The sequence below is a fragment of the Mirounga angustirostris genome, unplaced genomic scaffold, assembly GCF_029215605.1.
Source record: "Mirounga angustirostris isolate CCGP_5_RB_7025 unplaced genomic scaffold, mMirAng1.0.hap1 SCAF_11, whole genome shotgun sequence".
Classification (NCBI taxonomy): Eukaryota; Metazoa; Chordata; class Mammalia; order Carnivora; family Phocidae; genus Mirounga; species Mirounga angustirostris.
The window spans coordinates 90,594,994-90,621,800 of NW_026991719.1; the positions used below are offsets into that span (position 1 = coordinate 90,594,994).

General features: G+C 39.7%; 1 protein-coding gene and 1 non-coding gene across 2 annotated transcripts; one reads left to right on the plus strand and one right to left on the minus strand.

Annotated features, from left to right (window-relative positions):
* Positions 1-4,534: 4,534 nt before the first annotated feature.
* TRNAN-GUU (transfer RNA asparagine (anticodon GUU)) lies at positions 4,535-4,607 on the minus strand. The gene has a single exon. It is a non-coding gene; the product is annotated as a tRNA-Asn (tRNA).
* Positions 4,608-5,126: 519 nt separating this feature from the next.
* Positions 5,127-6,787, plus strand: SERTM2 (serine rich and transmembrane domain containing 2). The gene has a single exon (XM_045864702.3). The coding sequence runs from the start codon at positions 5,879-5,881 to the stop codon at positions 6,149-6,151; it is 273 nt and encodes a 90-aa protein (XP_045720658.1). The 5' UTR covers positions 5,127-5,878; the 3' UTR covers positions 6,152-6,787.
* Positions 6,788-26,807: the final 20,020 nt, after the last annotated feature.

Genomic DNA, 26,807 nt, shown 5'->3' on the forward strand with positions numbered 1-26,807 from the left:
CCTTTGCAGTTCCCCCAAACTTCCCTCCCCCCTTTTTTTTCCTCCTCCGTCCTTTCCCAGTGTTTTCCTGCATCCCTATCTTTCTCTCTGCTTCCTAATCACTCATTCTCTCCCACCTCTTCTTCATACATCCTTCATCATCTTACTCCTCCCATTGCTTCCTTCCCTTCTCCCACTTTCTCTCCCCATTTCCCCCCTTTCCCCCCTAATTCCTTACCCTTTTTCCTATCCCTCACTCTCTTCCTTATCCCTCAACAGCTTTCAATCACTTTACAAAGACTGGAGCCTGATGATTATTTTATAAGCTTCCCAGAAAGGACTGCAGGATTCTAAAATTGTGTAAGGGTCTTTCCATGAAAATCAGATCCTTCAGAATCAATAGAATTTCAATTTCTTTTGAAATTGCATTGTGCTTTTTCTTCGCAAATGGTGCAGAGCTTTTAACAGAGCAATCACATTCTCTGTGCAACCCATTAATTAGTTAGCAATGAGAGCTATGGCAGTTCTGTTTGGAAAGCTTTTACGAGAAGTTGTCACACGTACAGGACCAGAGTAACAAAGAGGATTTCCCAGTACCTAACTCTTCGTTTACTCATTTCAAAGTCCTTAATGGAGCTCGGAAATTAAATCAATAGACCTCTCTGAATTTGCCATGGTGTTCAGTCTCTTGCAGACTATAGAGGTTTTAAGAAATGTGTAATTAGTTTTCCAAACCCTCAAATGGAATGTGTAAGGAAATTGACAACTGTACATGAGATCACTGTTCTCCACAACTTATCCAAGCTTCACAGAATTCTAATAAATATTTAATAAATATTCAGACCTGAGGAAGATTCAGGGTCAATTGTGTAGGAAGCAGACAATGTATTATCAACTGTTACTGAAAAGCATCTATAGACAGAATTAAACTTCCTAAAATTTAAGGCTGTAAACCCATCCCATGTAGTTTTCCTTTAAAATCATATAACGGATAGTAATTCAAGAGCAGAGTTTCTAACACAGTGATTATTCCTTAGTTCCAGATTATAATCAGGAATTTAGTTTCCTTTGCACGGTAAGAGATGAGGGAGAGGAATAAAAAGAAAATTGAGTTTCAGGCTCTTCCCCAAGGTATATTAGCAGGCAGAAGAGAAATAAGACTATGTTTCTCTTCAAATTGTCAGTGCTAGGTGGATTTCCTCATATCCATGCATTTATTCAATAATTATCGAACAGCTACTGTGAGCAAGGTTAAAGGATAGAATGTTGGAAAAAGATCCTCAAGGGGTTTATATATTACAACTTGGGGGAAAACACATGAAATAGATATTTACAATATTAGATGAATGTTAATTCCCTGGGAGTGATACAGAGCATGTGGGAATTAGGATTTAGGTGGGAAATTAAGGTCAGTTTCATGAGCTGAACCATAAAGAATGGTAGCATTTCCCCAAACAGAGATATGAAAAGATGAAAGGAACTGGTCAAACAAAAACATGAAGGCAGGGAAGTAGGTGACAGTGAACCTTCCAGCTTGATGGGAATGAAGGGTAGTGGAAGGATGTAGGTCAGCCAGGACCAGGGCATTGCCAGCCTTGAATGCCAAGCTAAGGAGAATGGAGTGAAGTCCAAAGGCAATAAGGATCCTCAAAGGCAATATGTGGGCCTCCAAAACTTGACTCCTTTTTCACCCTATTTGATTAGTTGTAAAGAAATCATATGGTAATAGAGCGCAGAGTAAAAAGAGCAAGTCGAAGAAGATGACATATAGCGTGACACTTTTTTTATGAGGTTAAAAACAAAACTAAATAACATATTGTTTCAGGCATAGGGGTGTGTGTGTGTGTGTGTAAATAAAAGCAAGGTGATGATTCACAAAATTTAGAGTATTGATTATTTTGGGGGAGCAATAGGTAGCAGGACAAGATGGGGAGGAGCATAGGTAGATGTCCGTATAAATTCTTAATTGTTCTCAATCTTAAAGTTGGTGGGTGTTTGTTCACAGATGTTTGTCCGTGAGTGTTATTTTTTTTTCCATGCATGTTATGAAGTAAGCAAATAAAAGAGGCCCTGGAGGCACTATGCCATAAACCAAGGAGGTATCCAAATCTGTGCAGCTGAGGGCCGCGGTAGACTAAAAAGATACCCCAATGATAAAGAGGGGCCTCCCACTTGGCTGGCACCAGCAGGGAGGGTTTATTTTCCTTCCGTTTCTCTCCTCTGGGTGAGCTGCCTGGGACTGTCGGAGTCCTGAATCCGAAGCACTCTGCTGTATTTGGAGAATGGTGTTGCTCAGCCCCGGCTGCAGATCAGAATCACCTGTGGGGCTTTAAGCATTACAGACGTGCATGCCCCACGCAGACCCACTGAATCCGAGCCTCTGGAGGAAGGACCCAGGTACATACATTTTCAAATCACTTCATAAGTGATCCCGGGGGCAGCAGGGACTAGAAACCATTCCTTGCAGAGGATGCTTCAAAATTCGAAGTGGCCAGCTTGTCACAAATGTAGATTTCAGGGTCCTATCCCCAGAGAGTCTGATCTAAAAAACAAGGGACAGGACCTCGCAATCTGCATTTGTCATAAGCATCTCCAGGTGATTCTGATGAAGGGACTTCCTGGGACCACATTGAGAAACATTGCCCCAAAGGTTCCAAAACACTAGGGACTCCAGGTGATGACTCTGTGTATTCGTTTCCTAGGGCTGCCATAAACAAAGTACCACATACTGGGTGGCTTAAAACAACAGAAATTTATTCTCCTAGGTCTGGAGGTTAGAAGTCTGAAATCAAGGCATCAGCAGGGCCGTGTTCTCTCTACAGTCTGTAGGGTAAAATCCTCCCTTGGCTCTTCTAGCTTCTGGTGTTTGCTGGCAATCCGAGGCATTCCTCAGCTTATAGATGCATCACTCCAATCCCCGTATCGTCCCTTCTGATAAGGACACCAGTCATATTGGATGAGGGCTAACCTAATGACCTCATTTTAACGTGATTACATCTGCAAAGACCCTATTTTGAAGTGAGGTCACATTCACAGGTACGAGGTGTTAGGACTTCAACATATGTGTTGCGGAGACACAATTCAACCCATAACACTGTTTTAAATAGTTGTTTTTTTGTTTTGTTTTGTTTTGTTTTTTTAAGGAGGGCCCCAAACCACCAATAAGACTGATTAGCTATGTTCTTTGGCTGGGATATCTAGAGAGAAAGACCTACAGTTACCTTTCAAAACTCGATGTACAAAGAACCACTTGAAAAGCTTGGGCTTAGGATGCATATTCCTGGGTCTTGATCCAACATATTAGAATTCAGGAAGCCCCAGGAAGGGCCTAGAAATCTACGTTTCAGGTGACATGGTGGGGGGGGGTCCATGCATCACGCCCTTGAGAAAAACTGGATTTAGGAGAACAAGCAAGGTCGAGGACCAAGTGGTTTGGGGAGGAGGAGCTCCCAAGAACAGACCTGAAATCTGCATTGGTAACAAGCTGCCCTGATGATCCATTGCCTTTGGGAGATGGTGTTTCTAGGGAACTAAAGGATATCTACTGTGATTGTCTTTTCCACTTGCTAGTGAATCAGAAATCAAAATAAATATACCTTTAAGTAGTGGACAAATGTTTCCTAGACCGTCGGTCCAAAGACAGTAGAAAGATAGCCTGTCTCTTTGCCCTTGTTTCTTATGAACCAGGTGGCTCTGCTAGACAGTAGGGCAGTTAGATAGGTAGGCTAAGAAACATGCTGACTACAGAAAGTATAGTGTGGACGAATGAATATAAATTTTAAGTGCTCCCAGGCTGGGGGATTATTGGAAGAATAGTGTGATTGTTGGAGCTATTTCCATGAACTCTCCTCGGGTATGTTAACAAGAGACAGAACTAGGCTACATTGTCCGCTCTCCGCTACTATTGCATAGAAGTTTGACGAGTGATGGAAGTTTATATTGTTTATTTTAGTCACCCATATTCCAAATTCATGTTCAGAATGACAAGCTAAATCATTTTGGAAGATGTCAGTAGTAAATAGCTGACCCTATTCACACACTGGAATGTTTTTGCCAATAAAGACAAAGTTCTGTCTTTACCAATAATGAAAGATACAGTTATTCGCTCAGAACAGACGTACCCTCTCAATTCCGTCTGATCTACAAATACTGGGAAAAAAAGTACATTCTTGGGGCGCCTGGGTGGCTCAGTCGGTTAAGCGTCTGCCTTCGGCTCAGGTCGTGATCCCAGGGTCCCGGGATGGAGCCCCACATTGGGCTCCCTGTGCAGCGGGGAGCCCGCTTCTCCCTCTCCCTCTGCCCCCTCCCCTCCTGCTCTGCTTCCTCTTGCTATCTCCCCCTCTCAAACAAATAAAAATAAAATCTTTAAAAAAGTACATTCCCACTCCACAGACCTAAATGAGAGAGAAAGAACACAAAAACAAAATTGGGGGAAGCCTGAATTCCTACAAAGTCTATGATTTGTTAAAATGAGCCATGGCACTGGGACCTGGAGTTTGAAAAATGACTCCTTAGATTTAGGTCTTCTTTATTTTATTTTTTTAAGTAGGCTCCATGCCCAACATGGGGCTTGAACTCACAACCCTGAGATCAACAGTCGCATGTTCTACCAACTGAGCCAGCCGGGCACCCCTAGGTCTTCTTTATTTTAACGCTAGGATTACCTGGTTAAGCCAGGGCAGCCGTTCTCATCCTGGCTGCACTTGAGAGTCACTTGGGAGCTTTTAAAAAATACTGGTGTTTGGACCCCACCCCAGACCGATAAAATCTGACTCTCTAGAGTGGTTTCCTGGCCCCTATTGTGGAGATTATGATTCAGAAAGTCTACTTTGGGGCCCTTGGTCTATATTTTATTAAGTACCTTGGGTAAATCTTAGGACCAATTAGTTTGGAAAACACTATCCTAATCTAGCCTAGTTATTAGTTGCTGTTCAGTGATTTGAATTTTTCCTTTCTTTAATAGCCATTTACCACATAGCAAAAGGCATTCAAATTGAAAACTCAGGGTATCATTTTAAAATTAATTTGCCCTTAGCAAACATTTTGCAATATGTCCCTTAATTTGTATCCCAAAAGAAATTGCCATCTGTTTCTCTTAGATACCTGAATCTTCTATTTCTGTTTTTGATTTTCAGGAATATAAATCTGTTGAAGAATCTTAAGAGTCAAATCTTCTGAACCTAGACAGACTGCTGTCAGCATCTCTGAGACCTCCTCCTTCTGAGAATTGCCAGGTCTGACAACACCTTCCCTCCAACCTACGGTGAGGGACGTCAACACACGCCCTCAAGCCGTGGCAGCTGGGCAGGAACCTTACCAGCTCCATCCTGAGGGGAGATTCTGAGAGACAAGAAGCGTGAAAATTCAGATATGCTGAGCCTGAAATATACAAAAGCCTTTAGACAGTCTCCTCACAGAAGAACCCAGTTAAATCCACGTAATTAGTGCGCACACTCAGATGAGCCGTAGGTAAAGCAGAGAGCCTTTCTCCCTCCATCAAAACAGAGTAAAAGTTTGATTTCATACTCGGAAATTTCTTGTCCCCATACCAGTATTATAAAAAGCAGTTTCCCCATCATTTGTTTTAATCAGTATAAGAGTAGGACTGTGGAAAATAAGAGTTATTTATATATTATTTTTTTAACGATTAAGAATTTCTGATAAAACCTATTGAGGGACAAGGGTGCTGGGCTGGAGGATAGAGTATGGCCATTGCCAAATTAGAACATCACCATTTTCTTGCTTGTGCACCACTTACTTGGTTCAGGTCGTGATTGCTTTCTTTGCACGAGATTGTTAGAACACCTCCAGTATATTCAGAGACAGTCTGAATGACTGTGGAATGCCTCGAGGGCAATAGAAAGCAAACCGAAAGAGGTACCCACAGAAGTTTTGAGGGATGACGGAGGTGCATTTCAAGTACCATGGAAACCTCACCGGCCGGGCCCATTTCCCCACCCTGGCAACAGAGGTCGACACCACTGCAGATAAGTATTCCAACCTCTACATGTATGTGGGCTTATTCTTGAGCCTCCTGGCCATTCTCCTCATCCTGCTCTTCACAATGCTCCTTCGGCTCAAACATGTCATCTCACCCATCACTTCTGAGAGCACGGAAAGTGTCCCTCAGTTCACAGATGTAGAGATGCAGAGTCGAATCCCCACTCCTTAAAGTCAGGCTGAATACGTGCGCTAGTGGGTCTCAGTAAACCCTTGTATGTTGATGTCCAGGAAAGCTTATTTTGTTGCACGTGGCTTCCTGTGTAGGGAATCAACAAGTTGTTTATTTAACAAGCTGTTCGTGGTTTTTTTTGTGTTGTTCTTATCTTGATTGTGCTTGTGGGATATCTAAGAGGTTTAAGACTCGTTCTGTGCCAGGAATAAAGGAAATGGCAGCTGGTTGGGAGGGCAGGTTGCCATAGTAACCAAAGAGAGCCTGGGCCTTGAGCAAACCTCAGACCACAGAAATTCACATGCAGCTATTGTAAAAAAAACACAGGATCCCTGGAAGCACCGAGAACAAGAAAGATTTGCTTTCGAAGGGGCTGATGGTTCAAAGAGGGTACCCCCAAGAAAAGGACAAGTTTTAATTGAGCACTTGGACCCTAAAGAATCGTCTCTGCTGACATGAAGTTAAATCATGTCAGAGGCTGATGGAAGGGACCACGAACCCTTTCCCAAAGGAACAGGGATTTTATCATCCAAGGCCATTGAGTTTGTCCCAAACCAAAGAAGAGATTTAAAGAAACTGTTGCAGTTTAAAGAGCAACTTTGCAGAAAGAAGTTGCTAGTCAACAAATTCGTCTAGGGAGGGAAAAAAATGTGCATTTTATATCTGTGTTATTACTATTACTGGACTTTCAAAAACTCAGATAATGGCAGATGTATTACAAAAATCCAGAATGATGAGCCACCCCCAAACCAAGGGAAAATTAAGTTCAAATGTGCTCATGACAATGAAACTTACATTATACGTGCAGTTTCTTTACCTTTTTCTCCCTCCCCGTCGCGCTCTAGGACTGAGTTGCACCCAAAGATGAGTTTTGTTTAAAGATGATCCTGGCAGGGCGCCTGGGTGGCTCAGTTGGTTAAACGACTGCCTTCGGTCAGGTCATGATCCTGGAGTCCTGGATGGAGTCCCGCATCGGGCTCCCTGCTGGGCGGGGAGTCTGCTTCTCCCTCTGACCCTCCCCCCTCTCATGCTCTCTCTCTCAAATAAATAATATAAATAAAAAACCTTAAAAAAAAAAAAAAAAGATGATCCTGGCAAAAAAGACCCAACTAGACTTTAAAGCAGAAATGAAATAATATTGGTATTCTGTCACTGTAGGACTGTGGCTTTGGACAAAACATTCCATCTTCTGGGTGCCAGGTTTTTCTTTCTGAAAAAATGATCAGAGAGCTATTTAGTCGCTGAGCTCCTTTAGATCTGAGTGTAAGAAAAAGACAAAGGAGGAAAGGACTAAACACCACCCTCCTACAAATCCTTATTAAGATCAATGCCCTCAAATGTCACATTTGTCTTTCCCAGAAAACACGTTTTCTTTCCTGATCCCTGCCCAAAGATGAAGTGTTTTGCTTATTACCTATAAGAGAACGATATTTTTAAAAATTCCATTCTCATAAGTAGCCTAGTATGCCAGTAGTAGAGAAAGAATTTGATTTTTTTTTTTTAAGTGAACGTTCCAAAAGGGAACCGAAGGAGATGAGTCCTATTTACAAATCAGGCATTAGAAGGCTGGTCATCTACTTGCTGCCAAAGAACTAACACGTGCGTGTTAATTTCTACCTGCTTAAAGTAATTCTACCCTCGTTAAAAAAACAATTAGTTCTCTCTGGCACCTAAAAGGTGGTCCTCAAATTTCACAGGGTGCTCCCTCGGGAACTGCCGTGGTGTGAGAGAGAAATGGTCCGGACTGGATGGCAGGTTAATGCCACCTCTACCAGACATGCAGCTCTCTCTAGTCTGTTACCAATTTAGATTGGCCCCTTTACTCTGATCTAAATCTAGCTTGGTTGTGAAATTCCCAAGTGCTTTCTACTTTTATACACAGTCATTTGCCAATACTCCTCTCTCCAAGGGGCTGCAAAGTGTGAAATCCCCACATGCAGAGCTAAACTTAGCAGCAAGGCTCCTGCCTCTGGCGCACCTGTTACAATAGCGGACCTTGAGAGTTGGCAGCTGTATTCGGCACCATTCAGAAGAGATCAGCAGGTAGGCTAAGACATAGGGCGTGCACTTCCCTTTTGGCATTACGTTTTCCAAAACGCATAGTGACTCTTACATTATTACATTTGGTGGTTCGAGTTGTGTCTGCCTTCAACAGCCAGACTCCATGTACCCTTCAAAATTTTCGTTCTTGGCAGCCTTCCATGGACTCCATCACAGGTTGGCAATGTTCCCCACAACTTCTCAAGGACACACATATCCCCTCGCTCCAGGCTCTCCCTTTTGTGCTCACAGTATTTGAATGCACTTTACAGGTGAAAAGTCAGTGGCTGGATAACATGAAGGAACTGAGTACACTTTCGACAGCAGTGAATAGCAAGATATTCAATGCCTTGATGCCTCGAGTTGATGAACAGACAGACTTACAAATCCATTCCTGCCGACCTGACCTCCCAACCCTCATTTCCGGAGCTTAAAGCTGCTCTTTAATCACTGACTTGGATGAAGAGTCCTAATTTATGATTAGGTTACTCACCTGGAAAACAACCACCCTCTTTCATCACAACTGCCCCATGGGATCCAGATCTTCACTGAGCATTAACCAAAGCCCACAGCACAGTTGCACTAAAATAGTGGCATAACCCCCCCGCCCCGATACACACACACACAATTTCCAGTGATAACATAAATGGAGATGCATCTAAGCTGATGTGTCCTTATGGTGACTCACATGGTATTTAATTTTTAGGAAAATGAACTGGATGTTTTCATCATAGCAAACTTACTGTAAAGACAAGAATTTTTCCATTTGTATTAAATTATATTCTATCCCTTGATACATTAATTAACATATATTACTGCTCAAAGAGGCAGCCAGAGCAAACAGTGGGCATAATTTGAATTTATCCATCTATCCAAAATGCTGACTTGGCAACTCCCTCTCCCATCCCCACTCTCCAAAAGTTGCACGGTAGCCTAAGTGCATATAAACAGGTTATTTATACGTAGATGTACTCTGTTTTAAGGTGAAAGAATGATTCTTCACTTTTTATTATGCTGACCCATATGAAATTGCCATTTCCGTAGGTCAAAATTGTTCAACTATCAACAGTTTCATGTAATTCAACTTAATAAAGAGAAGACTCACCACATGAATTTTCTAAATGGTAAACTCTCCTGATATGTTAAAAAATAACTCAATTTCTAAAAATGTACTTTGCATACATTTCAGAATCGTGGGTTGTATAAAACAAGGTATATTGTAAAAAGACTTATGTATTATGTATTAGGCAGGAAATATTAAGGTTAATCAAGTAAAGATGGGTTCATCCAGCCTAACCCTTCCATCCATGCCAAATCTGAAGCTTTGGACTCTGACTTTGACTGCTGCAGACCCCACAGTACTTACTACGTAGGTCAAAGGGGTCCACTTGATGCAATTAAATGGTTATATTTAGTAATACATTTTTTTCACCTGCATTTGTACTAAAGGAACTTTTTTTTTAACAAAATGAAGAACTGTGTGAAAGAAAAAAATTGGGTTTCTTTTGTTTGAAATTGTCAATATTTCAGATAGATTCATATGGTATAAAAACAAATCTAATATTTCAATTACTATTTAGCATGTCATTTTTGATCCCTGGAAAATAAACTTTGGTTTGCTGATAACACATATCTATTGCCTGAAGAATGTAAAGAACATTAGTCTCTTCATCCTGATATAAATGGGAACAGCTGCCAATTTGTGGGATTCATAATTTTTTTATTTTTGAGAGAGCGAGAGAGCACGTGTGCACGTGCATGCAGGTGCGCAAGCGGGAGGGGGGAGGAGCAGAGGAAGAGGGAGAGAGAGCCTGATTCGGGGCTTGATCTCATGACCTGGAGATCCTGACCCGAGCCGAAATCAAGAGTCATACACTTAGCTGATGGAGCCACCCAAGCGCCCCTGTGGGATTCATAATTTTGAGGTGTCATTATTTCTTCTTATTCCCCAGTTTCCCAGCCTTTATTTTCTTCTGACTTGCAAAGTTATTGATGCATTTGTTTCTATTGTAGTAAGATGTGAAAAATGGATAATGAATGCCAGCTTCCAGGGAAGGTGATCCGAGATAAGAGTGAGATAAGGTATCTAAAGTATCACTATCTTTCAACATTTCCCGCCCCTCACAGGTTATTTTTTTGACGTACCTTTCCTTTTGTCCTTTCTTTATTTGAGCCTCACAGCCACCCTGTGAGTGACTGAGTGTTACACGAACACAAGTGAGGGAGGCATTCATGGTTACACACAGGCCGAGTCAAGACTACACTGTCAGTCTTTGGACTCCTAGTTTAGTACTCCTCCTACCATGCACTGCTTTCTGAACACTGAATAGATATTTCAAAGCTATCCATGCTAGGATACTCCAAGTTCTGCCAACAACGTTTGAGCTCTCTAGGCGATTAACTCCCTGTACCCAAATTCAAAACAAATAAGCAGAATTGCTCCATCTCTTCAATTTTATAGCCACAGTAATGCATATTAACAAACTGTAGGAAAGTTTACACAAAGGCAGATCCTGCAGGTTTAATTTACATGAATGAAGGGAAGAGGCAGAAATATGGATGGATTATCACCCGCAATGCAAATTCCATCCTCTGATCAGTTGACTTAATGTCCACAGTCAATGCCAACTCCTCATATGCATGATTATCTCTCCCCTCACCCCTAGAAAGGAGAACACCTCCTCTTAGGTAAAAATAGTGCACTTTTTAAAAATTGTGTAGTGTTCTAAGTATACACAGCAGTTCTATTTGTGCTCTATAATAGATGCAATGACACTAAGAGGGAGAGAATTATTGGCTAAAAGGGCTTCCTTCAGCCACAAAGAATGAATTGGTGTGCCTGTTGGAAAAGGAGACAAAAATATGGAACATATGTACAGCAGGAAAAGGAAGTGCACCTATTAAATATAAGTGAGGAGATTTTGAAAAATAACTTGAGCAATTCTAGGTATTCTGATTCATTTTCACATCAAGTATTTATTGATAACATCATACACGAACATGGAGGAGAATAAAAGAGACAGATTATACAGTGTACTAGGCTAGGTTCTGCGGATCTAAAGTCGACAGTGGGCAAGTTTGAAATCTGGCAAAGATGATGAGTACCTGAATTCATTCATTCATTTATTCACTCATTCAACATTTATTCAGCACCTCCTGTGTGTGCTAGCAGTGAACACAAGGTACAGTCTATGCCCTGGTGAAGGTTATAGCCTACTGGGATAGACAACACCAATCAGATCGTTACGAGACCACACTGTGTTCTAAAGATGAAGCATAGGGTGCTTAGGTACAGATAAAGTGGCAGGAATGCTGCCTTGCCAGGCCTGGAGTGTCAGGAAGGACTTGACTGAGGAGATACTATCTAAACTAAAATCTAGAGGATGTGTAAAAGGAGAGAAGGGGGCGAACCTTCCATAGAGAGAAGAGCATGTGCAAAGATTCTGCAATCAAATAAGCCTGTCACACCTAAAGAAGCACAGTGAGTGAGGAGAAGTCTCCTGAAAGCTGAAAAGCTTTACAGGGACAAGAACATGCAGGGCCAGGGGCGCCTGGGTGGCTCGGTCGTTAAGCATCTGCCTTCGGCTCAGGTCATGATCCCAGGATCCTGGGATCGAGCCCCGCATCGGGCTCCCTGCTCGGCGGGAAGCCTGCTTCTCCCTCTCCCTCTCCCACTCCCCCTGCTTGTGTTCCTGCTCTCACTCTCGCTCTCTCTGTCAAATAAATAAATAAAATCTTTAAAAAAAAAAAAAAAGAACATGCAGGGCCTTATGGACAATGCTATAAGATTTTTCCTTTATTTTCAGCACAAAGAAGAAGAGAATTCTTGCAGGACTGTGGAGGACAGATTGAAGACTGGCAAGAGTGGATACAGGGAGACCACTTGAGAGGCTATGGCAGTGGTTCAGGAGAAGGGTGGTAATACCTTTGACTTGCCACCATCAAGTGGTAGGAGATAGGGGTAAAGAGAAGTTCATAGCTTGGAGATAGATTTAGGAGATAAAATCAGCATTACTTGGTGACGAATTGGATAAGCGATAAGTGGGGTAAGTAAGAAGAGTCTAGAATGACTGGTTTGAACAAGAGTGCTGGCTTTATTCACTGAGATACAGAACACTGGAGAAACGTTGGATCAAAGGAGATGTGAATTTGGTTTCAGACATGTTTAGCTTAATGTACCTCTGAGACATCTATATGCAGTGTTGAATAGACCATTGAATATATGGGTCTGGTGCTCACATGAGAGATTAGGGCTAAACACATAAATTTCAGAGGTGTTCATGGATGAGATTGCCCAGGGAGGAGGTTGTAGTGTCAACTGAAGAAAGAATGACAATCATGTAACACAGAATAAGTCCAAATATGCTCCTCCCTGTTTGGGGATGATTAGGGACTTGTCAAGCAGGTTGGGTAAAAAGATTAGGTTTAAGGGTTTTCAAACTAAGACAGATTGCCCAGAGACGCTTGGGAGCAGAAGAAGTAGGAAGTCCTTTGGGGAGAGGGAAGACTTCAGCCTGGGGAGACCAAAATCAAATATTAAGTACAAAGGTTCGGAGCAGGACCAGAAATAAGAAGGAAATAGAGCCAATAATCAGAAGCCAGAAACCAATGGAGCAGTGCAGGTACAGGTATATAAGAATATAAAGAGGATCCCGAGAGTCTGCAGTGACAGAGTGGGTTGTCAGACACAAGAGTGTGATTGTGGATCATGGTCCTGGCAGGAAGCAAATGGCATTCTCAAAAAGAGAGAGTAAAGAAACCTTAAGGAAAGGACTAGTTATAAAGGGGTCGGTAAGATTAAGGGCTAACAACAGATGGCAGAGCACCTAAGGACTAGCGGCAGCAGAAAGCTACTATGACCACTCCTAGGCTTGAAGGGGGAAGGGGAGGGAATTGTGATTGGAATCTGGCCTGGCATGAGCCATGAGGAAGAAATTAACAGCCTTAGATAAAGAGACAAAGCCAGTAGGGGGCTGGAGAATTAAATATCCGACTTTGTCCTCCACCTTCCACTCTGCTGTTGCACACAGAATCTACCTGGATGCCAGAGGACAAACAAGCCCAGGTAATGCAGTTTGTAGAGGTCAGCCTCCTAAACAAAGAGCAGAGTGGAGAAGGTTGTGCACATGGATGTGGAGAAGACAGGGAATCTCCAGCACAGAAGTAGCCATATTGGGATGGCTTAAAGATCTGACTTGAGGTTTCCTGAATAGGATTTTACCAAAAAGAGATAAAACATACTACAGGTTTTGAAAGGAGTTGTATCATTCAGTCCGATCAGAAAAACCAAAACCACTCTAGCTTTCCAATGGAGGGAATTTAATACAAGGACTCGATGATACATACAATAGAAGAAAACTGGGAAGAGTGAAACAACCTACAGATGAGCAAAAGCAGAAAGACCACCAATCCTTGAGCTTAAGAAATTATGGGAAGAAATGAACTATTGGGACTTCATCAAGATGAAAAGCTTTTGCACAGCAAAGGAAACAGTCCACAAAACCAAAAGACAACCAACAGAATGGGAGAAGATATTTGCAAATAACAGATCAGATAAAGGGCTAGTATCCACAATCTATAAAGAACTTATCAAAGTCAACACCCAGAGAACAAAGAATCCAATCAAGAAATGGGCAGAAGACATGAACAGACATATCTGCAAAGAAGACATCCAAATGGCCAACAGACACATGAAAAAGTGCTCAGCATCACTCGGCATCAGGGAAATGCAAATCAAAACCTCAATGAGATACCCCCTCACACCAGTCAGAATGGCTAAAATTAACAAGTCAGGAAACGACAGATGTTGGCGAGGATGTGGAGAAAGGGGAATCCTCCTGCACTGTTGGTGGGAAGGCAAGCTGGTGCAGCCACTCTGGAAAACAGTATGGAGGTTCCTCAAAAAGTTGAAAATAGAGCTACCCTTCGACCCAGCAATTGCACTACAGCTTATTTACCCCAAAGATACAAATGTAGTGATCCGAAGGGGCATGTGCACCCCAATGTTTATAGCAGCAATGTCCACAATAGCCAAACTATGGAAAGAGCCTAGATGTCCATCAACAGATGAATGGATAAAGAAGATGAGGTACACACACACACACACACACACAGGAATATTATGCAGCCATCAAAAAAAAAAAGAAATCTTGCCATTTGCAACGACATGAATGGACCTAGAGGGTATTATGCTAAGCGAAATAAGTCAATCAGAGAAAGACAATTATCATATGATCTCACTGATATGAGGAATTTCAGAAACAAGACAGAGAATCATAGGGGAAGGGAGGGAGAAATGAAACGAGACGAAACCAGAGAGGGAGATAAACCATAAGAGACTCTTAATCTCAGGAAACAAACTGAGGGTTGCTGGAGGGGAGGAGGGTGGGAGGGATGGGGTGGCTGGGTGATGGACATTGGGGAGGGTATGTGCTGTGGTGAGCGCTGTGAATTGTGTAAGACTGATGAATCACAGACCTGTACCCCTGAAACAAATAATACATTATATGTTAATTTAAAAAAATTTTTTAAAAAGAAATAATGGGAAGAGGTAATATTACCAGAGCTCAGAAGCTGAGACCCTCTTTGGTCCCCAGAATCATGGGATCGCAGAAGGGGCTATCTGGTAGAATCTGGAACCTTAACGGAAAGGGCTCTTTGGCAGGAGCTACAACCATGGAGGAGAGAGATTTTGAGCCATTTTTGGAAAAGCATGTTGTGGTTGATTCAATGTTTTCTATGGCGAAAAGGATAGTGGAAACATAGATGCCATAGATCTTTTGCTATGGACATTGGTATATTTCCTTTTACCATGTCTGCATAGCATGGATAGATGAGTGTTACTGTAGGAGGTAGCTGGGAGCAGAATTCCTCTCAGGAAGAAAACTGTCTTTATCTGGCAGAACACTTATAATAGGCCGTTTTAATTGTGGAAAGATAACCCTCAGAGTATAGCTAGTTTGGGCTAGAAATAAGAAATAGATGGATAAACTGTAACATAAGAAATGAAAGTGTATTTGACGGGTTGTTGGGCATGAACTAGACATGACAGGTAAAAAAGTACAAAGTAGACAGGGGATGTAGCAACATGGCAGGAGGCTAGGGGCCAAGCAAGAGAGAGAACCACTAAAGATTCTCCCTTAGAAGAACTTTGAAGAACGACAATGGTTAACGTTCAATTTTAAGGCTTTTGCTGTGATGGCCTAAAATATAACCCTCCCCCGTGCCCCCCAAACCTCCATTAAATTCTGCAACCCATGCTGCCTGGTAATATTAGTACTTTGGTAAGTGAAGGGGCAGAAGATGGATTACAAACACAGAAGGCAAAACAGAGCAAAAATGGTGAATTTGGTAAAAGCAGAAACTTGGATACAAAGGTTAATAAAAGAAATATAAGACTTTCTTTTACCCCAACCCTTAGATACTAAAACTCATTAGATGCCTGGAGACAGGCTAATTACACATCTAAATCAAGCCCTTCAAAATTTAACATTTCAGACTACCAGAATATCCAATACTTGTTCACCAGTCTAATACATATGTAGATGATGCTGAAATCTGCTAGCTAATTTTAACATTATCTATACTCTAGAGTTCTGACTTGTGGGTAGAGAATGTTCTAGAGAATAAGAGACATTGATTTCAAACCTTTGAAGAACTTCCACATTGAAGTGGTAGAGACTTAATCTGTGTAGTTTGAAAGGACAGAACTAGGACCAACAAATAGAATTTAAAGGGAGTGGAGTTAAAAAATAAAAATATAAAGGGAGTGGGGTTTATAGGCAAAGAATTTTAGCTTATTGTGCTTCTAGTAATAAGGTTTCCCCAAAATACAGCAGGTTTTTGTTGTTTGTTTGTTTGTTTGTTGTAAAGTAGACTATTGTTGAAACAGTTCAAGAAGGCTAATGACCATTATGAGATAACGATAATAAAAATCACTAACATATTTTGAAGACTCATTACATGTTAAGCTATATGCTTAATATTCTCCATGCATTCTTATTTAAACAACAAAATCTACAAAGTAGGTATTATTATCCTCATTTTACCTATAAGAATATTGAGGCTTACAAAGTTTAAATAACTTACCGCAGGTCGCACAGCTAATCAAAGACACGGAACTGACATTCTAACCCATAGCCAACTGACTCCAGAAGCCATTTGCTACCATTATGCTCTACTTCCTACCTAATGCTATAGGAGCAATTCATATATTGGCTAAGAAGATGGCCTGGGAGACTTCTAAATGTAAGATTCTATATGTGTGCATGTGTATAAGTATGTACATACAATATATGAGCTGTGTGTGTGTGTGTGTGTGTGTACATCCCTACATAAAACACTAGGGAAAGACACTCTTTAATCCATGGAAAAGATGAATAAAAGATGGCCCTCTCAATGGAAAAAAAATCAACATAAATCGACACTGATACAAACAAAGAGGAGGTTGTAAAATTTTGGTTAACAGGACATGGGAAGTGACCAAGTCCTATGAAGTTGACCAAGGTGGAGCTAGATCGCCTGGGAACCATGACTGGAATGTATTGAAACATCAGCTACTTCAACTATAATGTAACTGGACCATCTGTGATGTTGAATCAGAAAAAGAAAGATCTACATGGCATCTGAAAAAAAGGACACAAAGATTTGGTCATTGTTTATGAAGCAACAGTACTTTTTTTAAAGTTTTTTTTAGTAATTTCTACCCCCAATATGGGGCTTGAACTCATGACCCTGAGATAAAGAGTCACATGTTCTACTGACTGAACCAGCCAGGTGCCCCACAACAGTACTTGGCTGGCTCAGTTGGTGGAGCATGCAACTCTTGATCTCAGGGTCCTGAGTTTGAGCTCCACGTTGGGCATAGAACTTACTTAAAGAAAAAATTATTCAATATTTTAAGCCTATAGAAAAGTGCAAAGAAATCCTAGGAAAGATAAACCATTTTACTTGTACACCCATTACTACACTTTGGCAAGTCTTAACATTTTGCCATATATTAGCTTCAGATTTTTTAAGAGAAATAAAACATAATAAAGCTTTGTGTTTTAACTGGTGTGTTCAGCCCATTTATATTTACTGGGATTACCAATATATTTTGACTTATCACTATCATCTTATCATTTCTCTTGGTTTTTATTTGCTTTTTTCCCCCTCTCCTTGCCCATATTTCATTCAGTGGCTTAATTTTTTAATTGCCTTTTGTTCCCTCTACTAACTTGGAAATTAGGTATTCTATTTCTATTTTTTAGTGATTCACCTTAAAACATTAAGGTATTTTATGATAATGTAAAGGGTAGAGTTCATCAGCATGTCTAGTCTCTTTCATAATACAATGACTGAGTAGAATTTAAGTAAAATTTCTTTTCTCTTATCTTTTATACTACTTTTTTAAGCATTTTATTTCCATCACTTCAGTTTTTATTTTTTGTTTTTATTAAAATAATTTATGAACAAATCTTCAAATTCTTAAAACATCCTGAGTTAAAAAAGCCTTAGACAAAGGGTAGGTATTTTATGATCACATTTATATTAATTTCTAGAACTGTGCTGTCCAATATGGTTGCTACTTGCTATGTGGGGCTACTGAGCACATGGAATTACTGAGCCACATGGAGCTTACTGATATATAATTACTCCAAATTAAGATGTACTATAAGTGTAAATTGCACACTGGATTTCAAAGACATACTATGAAAACAAGGATGTAAAATATCTCATTCATCATTTTTATGCTGATCACATGTTGAAAATGGTAACATTTTGGAAACTTTGGATTAAATAAAGCACATTATTTAATTTAGTCATCTGTTTCTTTTTATTTTTAGTAACCTGACTAATAGAAAAGTTAAAATTACACATGTGGCTACAATTTTGACTCACATTATTTTTCTATCTGAGTGCTAGTCTAAAAAAAGCAAAACTTACCTATGGTGAAAAAATCTAAACAGTAGTTTCTTTTGGAGACATGGTGGTGGGAATCAACTGAGAAAGTCAGGAAGAAACTTCCTGTGGTAATAAGTATGTTTTATGGCTTGCTGGAGGTTATCATTACACAGGTTATTAATTTGTCAAAATTTAGAATTTTAAGCTCTAATTAATGATATGCATGCTAAAGTGTTTAGGGTGAATTATATTGATATTTTCAAGTTATTTTGAAATGCATCAAAATTAAGATTTGATGGATGGATAAAGGGATGAATAAATAGTAAGTTGTATGATGAAGCAAATATTGCAAACTATTCATTTTAGAATATAAGGGGTGGGTATACGGTTGCATACTGTACAGTGCTTTTAATTTTTTGTATGTTTGAAAATATCCATTATGAAATGATGAATAAAATTATACATGTGGATAATTTTATAAGTTAAATACATGAAACAGTGGTTTTTAAGACACTGGCCATCAGGCAATGAAAGACACTTGTTTGTAGATATGAGAAGCAAATGAAATAACTCCTACAATGGCCTTAGCTTTAAGAGATTTTCAAGGCCATAGCATAGGAAGGAAGTATTGAGGCAAAGGCCAGTGGACTTTCTCTAGTGAGAATATAGAGCTAAGCCTGGGGAGACCAATGCAGCAAAAGTTAATAGGAAAGAGACAGGACCCCAGAGTCATGCAGAGGTCTCCCCTCAAGTATATCCAACAATTGAGATAAAATGGGATCATAAAAAATACTTGGTTAATCCAAAAGAAGTCAGAAAAAAAGGAAAAAGTGAACATAAAACCATGTGGGATAAAAAGAAACAAGTTGATAGACTCAAACCTAACCATATCAATAATCATGTAAACGCAAATGATATAAACATCCAAATTAACAGGCAACATTTGTCACATAGAATAAAAAATTAAGGGGACACCTGGGTGGCACAGTCAGTTAGGTGTCTGACTCTTGGTTTTTGGCTTAGGTCATCATCTCATGGTCATGAGATCAAGCCCTACGTCAGGCTCCATGCTCAGCAGGGAGTCTACTTGAGATTCTCTCTCCCTCTCCCTCTGCCCCTCCAGCTTGTGCTCTCTCTCTCTCTGTCAAATAAATCTTTTTTAAGAAAGAATAAAAAATTAAGAAAGAATATGCTACTGGCAGGAAATATACTTGAAATATAAAAAACACAAATAGGTCCCAAGTAAAAGGATAGAAAAAATACAGCATGAGAACATTAATTAAAAGAAAGCTGGGAGGGCGGGCACCTGGGTGGCTCAGCCAGTTAAGCGTCTGCCTTCAGCTCAGGTCATGATCTCAGGGTCCTGGAATCGAGCCCCACATCAGGCTCCCTGCTCAGTGGGGAGTCTGCTTCTCCCTCTCCCTCTACCCCTGCCCCCTGCTCTCTCTCTCTCAAATAGATAGATAAAATCTTTAAAAAAAAAATAAAAAGAAAGCTGGAGTGGCTCTATTAATATCAAAGTCAATTTCAGAGCAAAATATTACCAAGGATAAAGTATTTTATTTTGTAATGATAATGGGGTCAATTAAACAAGAAGACATAACCATCCTAAATGTTTATGCACTAAATAACAGGGCTTCAAAATTCATGAAGCAAAAGTTGATAGAACTGCAAGGAAAACCAGATAAACCCACAATTATAATCTCAGAATCTCTATGCTCCTCCCTAAATAATAGGTAAAACAAGTGGGTAGAAAATTAGCAAAGAGGGGCGCCTGGGTGGCTCAGTCGTTAAGTGTCTGCCTTCAGCTCAGGTCATGGTCCCAGGGTCCTGGGATCGAGCCCCGCATCGGGCTCCCTGCTCCGCGGGAAGCCTGCTTCTCCCTCTCTCACTCCCCCCTGCTTGTGTTCCCTCTCTCGCTGTATCTCTCTCTGTCAAATAAATAAAATAAAATCTTTAAAAAAAAAAAAAGAAAATTAGCAAAGATACAGTAGACTTGAACACCACTATCAACTCACCTGACCTGATTGCCATTTATAGAACACATCTTCCAACAACACCAGAATGCACTTTCTCCTCAAATACTCAGGGAATATTTACCAAGACAGACCATATTCTGGGCCATAAAACAAATGTCAATAAATTCAGAAGGATTCAAGTCATGTAAAGTTTGTTCTCTGGCCACAATGGAATTAAATTAGAAATCAGTAACAAAATGATCTTTGGAAATTCCCATAATATTTGCAAATGAAATAACACTTCTAAATAAGGCATGTATCAAACAAGAAATCAAAAGGAAAATTAGATAATAATTTTAACTAAATGAAATTTAAGCACAACTTATCAGAAATTATAGGATGCTACTAAAACTATACTTAGGGAAAAATTTATAACACAAGATGCCTATATAAAAAGAAAGATGATTTCAAAGAAATAATGTCATTGTGCACCTTAAGAAGCTAGAAAAGGAACACATTAAACCTAAGGTAAGCAGAAGAAAGGAAATAATGAGGATCAAAGCAGAAACCTATGAAATAGAAAGCAGAAAAACAACAGAGAAAAATCAGTGAAACCAAAAGCTGCTTCTTTGAGGAGACCAATAAAATTGGAAAACCACTAGTGAGATTAATCAGGAAAAAAGAGAGAAGATGCAAATTGTAAATAGCTGGAATGAGAGAAGGGATATCATGAGAGATTCTACAGATATTAAAAAAAATGTTAAGGGAATAACTCTATTCCCATAAATTTGCTGAATTAGGCAAAATGGACAAATTCACTGAAAGACACAAATTACTAAAGCTCACTCAAGATGAAGCAGATAATCTATAATGTACATATTACAGGTAGAAATCCTCCTACAAAGAAAACCCAGGCCCTTATGACTTCATTGGTGAATTCAACCATACCTTTAAAAAATAAATAATAACAATTTTATATAAATTCTCCCAAAAAGTTTAGGAGAAGGAATACTTGAACTGAGGCCACAAGGTCATCATTCCCCTGATATCGAAACCATGCACAGACATTACAAGAGAAGAAAACTATAAACTAATACCCTCATAAGCATACACATAAAAATTTATAATAAATTTTAGGAAATGAACCCAGCAATGTATAAAAAATATAACCCATCATTACCAAGTGGGTTTTATCCCACAAATGCAAGATTAGATTTACATTCAAAAACCAATGTAATTCATCATATTAACAAACTAAAAAGAGAAAAATATGATCATCCCAGTAGACACAGAAAAAACATTTGACAAAATTTATTCATGATAAAAAACACTTGAAAACCTAGGAATAGAAGGGAACTTCCTCAACCCGTTAAAGGTCATCTCCAAAACCCTACTGCTAACCCCATATTTAATGGTGAAAAACTGAATGCCTCACTCCAAAGGTGAGGAACAAGATTGGAATGTCTGCTTTGCCACTTCTATTCAACACTCTGATCAGTGCAATCAGGAAAGAAAAAATACATAAAAGGCATCCCTTTTGGGAAGGGAGAAATAAAACTATATTTTCTGATAACATGATGGTCTATGTAGAAAATCCAATGGAATCTACCAAAAAAAGCTGCCAATAAGTGAGTTTAGCAAAATGGCAGGATACAAGATTAATATAGATCTGTTGCATTCCTATATACTAGCAACAAACTATTGGGCTAAATATAACCAATGATGTGAATGACCTGCACGCTAGAATTGCTGAAAGAAATTATAGAAAACCAAAATAAATAGTAAGATGTTTCCTGTTCATGATTTGGAGAACTCAATATTGTTAAGATGTGAACTGCCCAAAAATGCTTGATAAATTCAAAACAATTACAATCAAAATCCCAGTAGGCTTTTTTTTTGTTTAAGAAATTGATGAGGAGGTCCTGATATTCATGTTGTTAGAGAGGGAGAATTCGTCCTCTGCCCTCAACCCCTCAACATCTTCCAGCTAGACTAAGAATTCAATTGACATGAGACAGATTAACAAGAGGAAAAAAAAATCAAAGTTTTATTACATATGCATGGACGCCCAATAATGAAAATGGGACCTAAAGAAATGACTAAGACAGGCAGTCTGTAGACATTTTAGACAAAAGAGATGATAGATTTGTAAGGAATTTACAGGATAAGGAAAACAGGTATTTGGGAGTTTTATTTTTGTTTTTGTTTTTAAAGATTTTATTTTTACATAATCTCTACACCCAATGCAGGGCTCGAACTCACAGCCCTGAGACCAAGAATTGCTTGATCTTGGCTCTACCAACCGAGCCAGCCATGCACCCTGAGAGTTTTAATTAGTAAGAAATTCTAAGCAGAATTTGGGCTGAGGGAGTAGATTAGTAAAAAGTAACAAGGTTTATTTCTATAGCTTTCTCAACACTAAAGTCCCAGTCTCTGGTGATAAGGATGCCTTTTTCCTTCTTAATATGGGGAGGGTATTTTTCATATGGGTGATTTGTTTCCTGCTTTCAGGGAGACAGGGGTGGGGGGGTGGAGGGGTGGTCTGAATGTCCTTGCACTGGCTCTTCCCTGAGTAGCTTCAATTCAAAGTAATCAGTATGCCATTGTGGTGTATTTGGGGGTAGCCTGCCCTGGACCCCTACAGTATGGAAATGCAAAAGACCTACAATAGCCAAAATCATTCTGAACAGAATGAAGTTAGGGGCTAACATCTGATTTCAAGACTTATTATAAAACTATAGTAATCAAGACAGTATGTTATTAGCACAGAGGTAGACAAATAGATCAATGGAACAGAATAGAGAGTCCAGACATAAACCAACACATCCGTGGACAACTAATTTTTGACAAACGCAAATTCAAAGCAGTGGATAAAGAAAAGCCTTTTTGATAAATGATGCTGAATATCCATAGGCAAAAAAATGACCTCTGATCCATATCTTGCACCATATATAAAAATTAACTTAAAATGGATCTTGCATCTAGATGTACAAAAACTCCTAAAGGAAAATACAGGAGAGATTCTTTGTGACCTTGGGTTAGGCAAAAATTTCTTAGATTTGACAGCCAAAGCGCAAGCCGTAACAGAAGAGAATGATAAATTGGATTTCATCTAAATTAAAAACTTTGTCTCTTTATTTTTTCTTAGAATTTTATTTATTTATTTGCCAGAGAGAGAGAGAGAGAGAGAGCAAGCCCAATCGGGGGGAGATGCAGAGGGAGAAGCAGGCTCCGCACTGAGCAATGAGCCCAATGCAGGACTCTATCTCAGGACCCTGGGATCATGACCTGAGCCGAAGACAGATGCTTAACCGACTGAGCCACTCAGGTGTCCCCAAAACTTTGGCTCTTTAAAAGACAGTTGTAAGAGAATGAAAAACAAGCCACTACTTTCTCTTTCATGATACACTCCAGATCACATTCTGCTCCCTCTACTTGGAAAACCCCTTTCACCTCTGTACCGTTAAATTACTGCCATTCATGCATCAAAATAGCTTGATTGATCCCTAATATCAAAGTCTATCACTTTTCTTGATTTTTCCCCCCAAAACATAGTTAATTACTATCGTCTCTGTGTGACTGGGTGGATATAATTGCTTATATTCTTGCATTTAATCATTGCATTGCAATTTATTTATTTGCATATATGTGAGCTCCTTCATGGAAGACATCCATCTTTACATCCTCAGTGACTAACACAGAACCTGGTGCCTAGTAGATGTTCAGTAACACCGGATCGCTGACTGCATGGCTAAATACCATATGCTGACTCTCATACTGCATTTCCTCTGGTGCCTCTAGCTGAATTTACTCAAGGGGCAGACCTAATTCCATAACCTGGCTCACCTACTCTGTTCCAGCCAGATGCAATTCATCCTGGTTACCCCCAACTGGATCCTAAAAGACATGAAAGATGGACATGTACTATGAACTTTTTAGTTGTCATCACTGAGAGTGTAGGCTAGTTTAACAGTTGGGAGGTTGCTTTTAGTAAACAACTTGTTCACTTCTATGAACTAAATATGATAGTAACATTGTTCTTTATGTATTCATTTACTTACCAAACCTTTTCCTCATTGTTCTTCATACATTGAATTCTGAAAATTTCTGATTTGGTAGAGCCTAAATTAGTGGGATTTTACTTTACATGAGGAAAATAGGGATAATCATAATAATTTTGGAATAAAGCAAATGCTTCCTTCTAGCATATGTCCTAGGACCACTTTACAATCTTTTCTATTTGCTAGTAGGAATTTGGGTTTGAATATCTCCATTTATTTTTTTAAAGATTGATTGATTGATTGATTGATTGATTTTAGAGAGAGAGAGCTGCACGCATGCTTCAGGGGGAGGGGCAGAGGGAGAGGGAGGTAGAATTTCAAGCAGACTCCCTGTTGAGTCTGTACCTCTCAGAGGTTGATGCGGGGCTCAATCCCAGGACCCTAAGATCACGACCTGAGGCAAAATCAACAGTTAGATGCTCAACCGACTGAGCCACCCAGGTGTTCCTCCATTTATTTTTAATCAAAGTTTTTCGTTTTGCTTGATCATTTATTAAATGGTATGTGTGTTATTGGGATCATAGCAAGTCATGATGGGAATAGTGGTGATGTCATAAATGCAGTCTTATAGCACAAATTCAAAGGTAGAAGAAATGACAATGGACATAACAAAGGAAAACTTGCTTCCATTCAGATACCTGTGATAACTAGGGAAAGAACCATAGGAAATGTTTATTTTTTTTCCTTTCCTTTAGCTGTCACATTTATTGTGTTTTCACTTTAACATAACTATCTTAATTTTTTTTTATTTTATTATGTTATGTTAATCACCATACATTACATCATTAGTTTTAGATGTAGTGTTCCATGATTCATTGTTTGTGCATAACACCCAGTGCTCCATGCAGAATGTGCCCTCTTTAATACCCATCACCAGGCTAACCCATCCTCCCACCCCCCTCCCCTCTAGAACCCTCAGTTTGTTTTTCAGAGTCCATAATCTCTCATGGTTTGTCTCCCCCTCCGATTTCCACCCCCCTTCATTTTTCCCTTCCTACTATCTTCTTTTTTTTAAACTATAATGTATTATTTGGTATGTGCTATGGTGAGCGCTGTGAATTGTATAAGACTGTTGAATCACATAGGAAATGTTTGAAAAGCAAAGTTGAAACATACTGATGACTGTTTCTTCAGAATGTAATGGAAGGAAATTTTTCCATGACAGCTGTGCTCATTTATATTGGATTCATGTATATAATCAATCTGAACAAGGTAGTTACACAGCAGTGACTAATGTGATAATGATGAGATTCGGAATCAGGGACAACTGAATATGCATCACTTGCTTTTCATATGTAAATCCCATCACTAACAGAGCATTACTGCTCCTTTGTATCTCTATATAACACTGTAGCTAATAGGAAGATCATGATAGAATAAGGGGAGAAAAGGTCTCCATGTTGCATTTGCAAATTTACAAGAAGAAACAAACTCCAGATTTAAATTATAGCAGATCTTTCCTACCCGGGTACTTAACAAATAGTTTAGGATGAGACCGCAACCAACAGATTTATATCTAATCTACAATTCCGTTACAATTCTCCGTGGGTGTTGATTTCTATCCTTTTCTCCAGGAGCAAAATGTGCAAAGTACTTTTTCACTCTAGATTCAAATGAATGTAGATCTCTGCATTCTTTCATGTTTTTTCTATTTTTTATTTTTTTAAAAGATTTTATTTATTTATTTATTTGACAGAGAGACACTTCTACATTCTTTCAGATCCAGTGATGGCATCTGGTCAATTAGCCTAGAATGACATCAACAAGCAGATCATGTTATCCCCTGAAGGAAAATGTCGATTTGCTCAGTGTTCGGCATTTCTTATACTCAAGTAACAAGAGGAGTGGGGGCAGTAATAGAACAGAGGCACCTCGATTTTGAAACTCGGCCTGGTGACCTCACATCAAAAACTTCTTTTTTCAATTTATTTAGCAGAATCACTCAGATATATCCCCTCAGGTTTGTCCTGGATATATAATCCTCTAGGAAGCACAGTGGAAGTAAAACTTGACTAAGCACCATTCTTACCCTCAAGTAGCATATGTCATCTACATAGGTAGATAAGATTTCGTGAAGGAGCCTAAAGCAGTCACAAACTTTTTCTTCATCTTAGTAATGTTAAGAGTTAGTTGGACAGTTATGGAGTCAGGGCCAGGGTCCCCAACAAGAAAATACGGAGTCAGGAGAGCCAAAATAAAATAGCACTGACATTCTGCTTTGCAGGCTTTGCAGAAATGACTTTTGCAAAAAGTCCTAAAATAAGACAACCACAAAAGCATTTGTCAATATCACGGACAAGGGGCAGTTAAGACCTAAGCCCCCAGATGTCAGCAAAAAAAAAGGACTATCAGCACGTAGACATTAACCTAATAGGTAGACAGATACGTGACCAAAGAAGCCCTGATTGGCATGACTCAGCACACCCTGATTGCTTAAGAAAGTTCTGCAAAAGAGCTCATAAAAACCCTTAAACTTTGGGATGCTTGGGTGGCTCAGTCAGTTAAGCATCTGCCTTCGACTCAGGTCATGATCCCAGGGTCCTGGGATCGAGTCCTGCATGGGGCTCATTGCTCAGCAGGGAGCCTGTTTTTCCCTCTCCCTCTGCCGTTCCACCTGCTTGTGTGCTCTCTCTCTCTACAGACAAATAAATAAATTCTTCAAAAAAACAACCTAATCTTAGAAACTCCAGGGGCAACCCACTCGGGTCCCCT

Coding starts and splice junctions, on each gene's coding strand:
- SERTM2 (XM_045864702.3), top strand. CDS start 5,879: ATGACGGAGGTGCATTTCAAGTACCATGGAAACCTCACCGGCCGGGCC.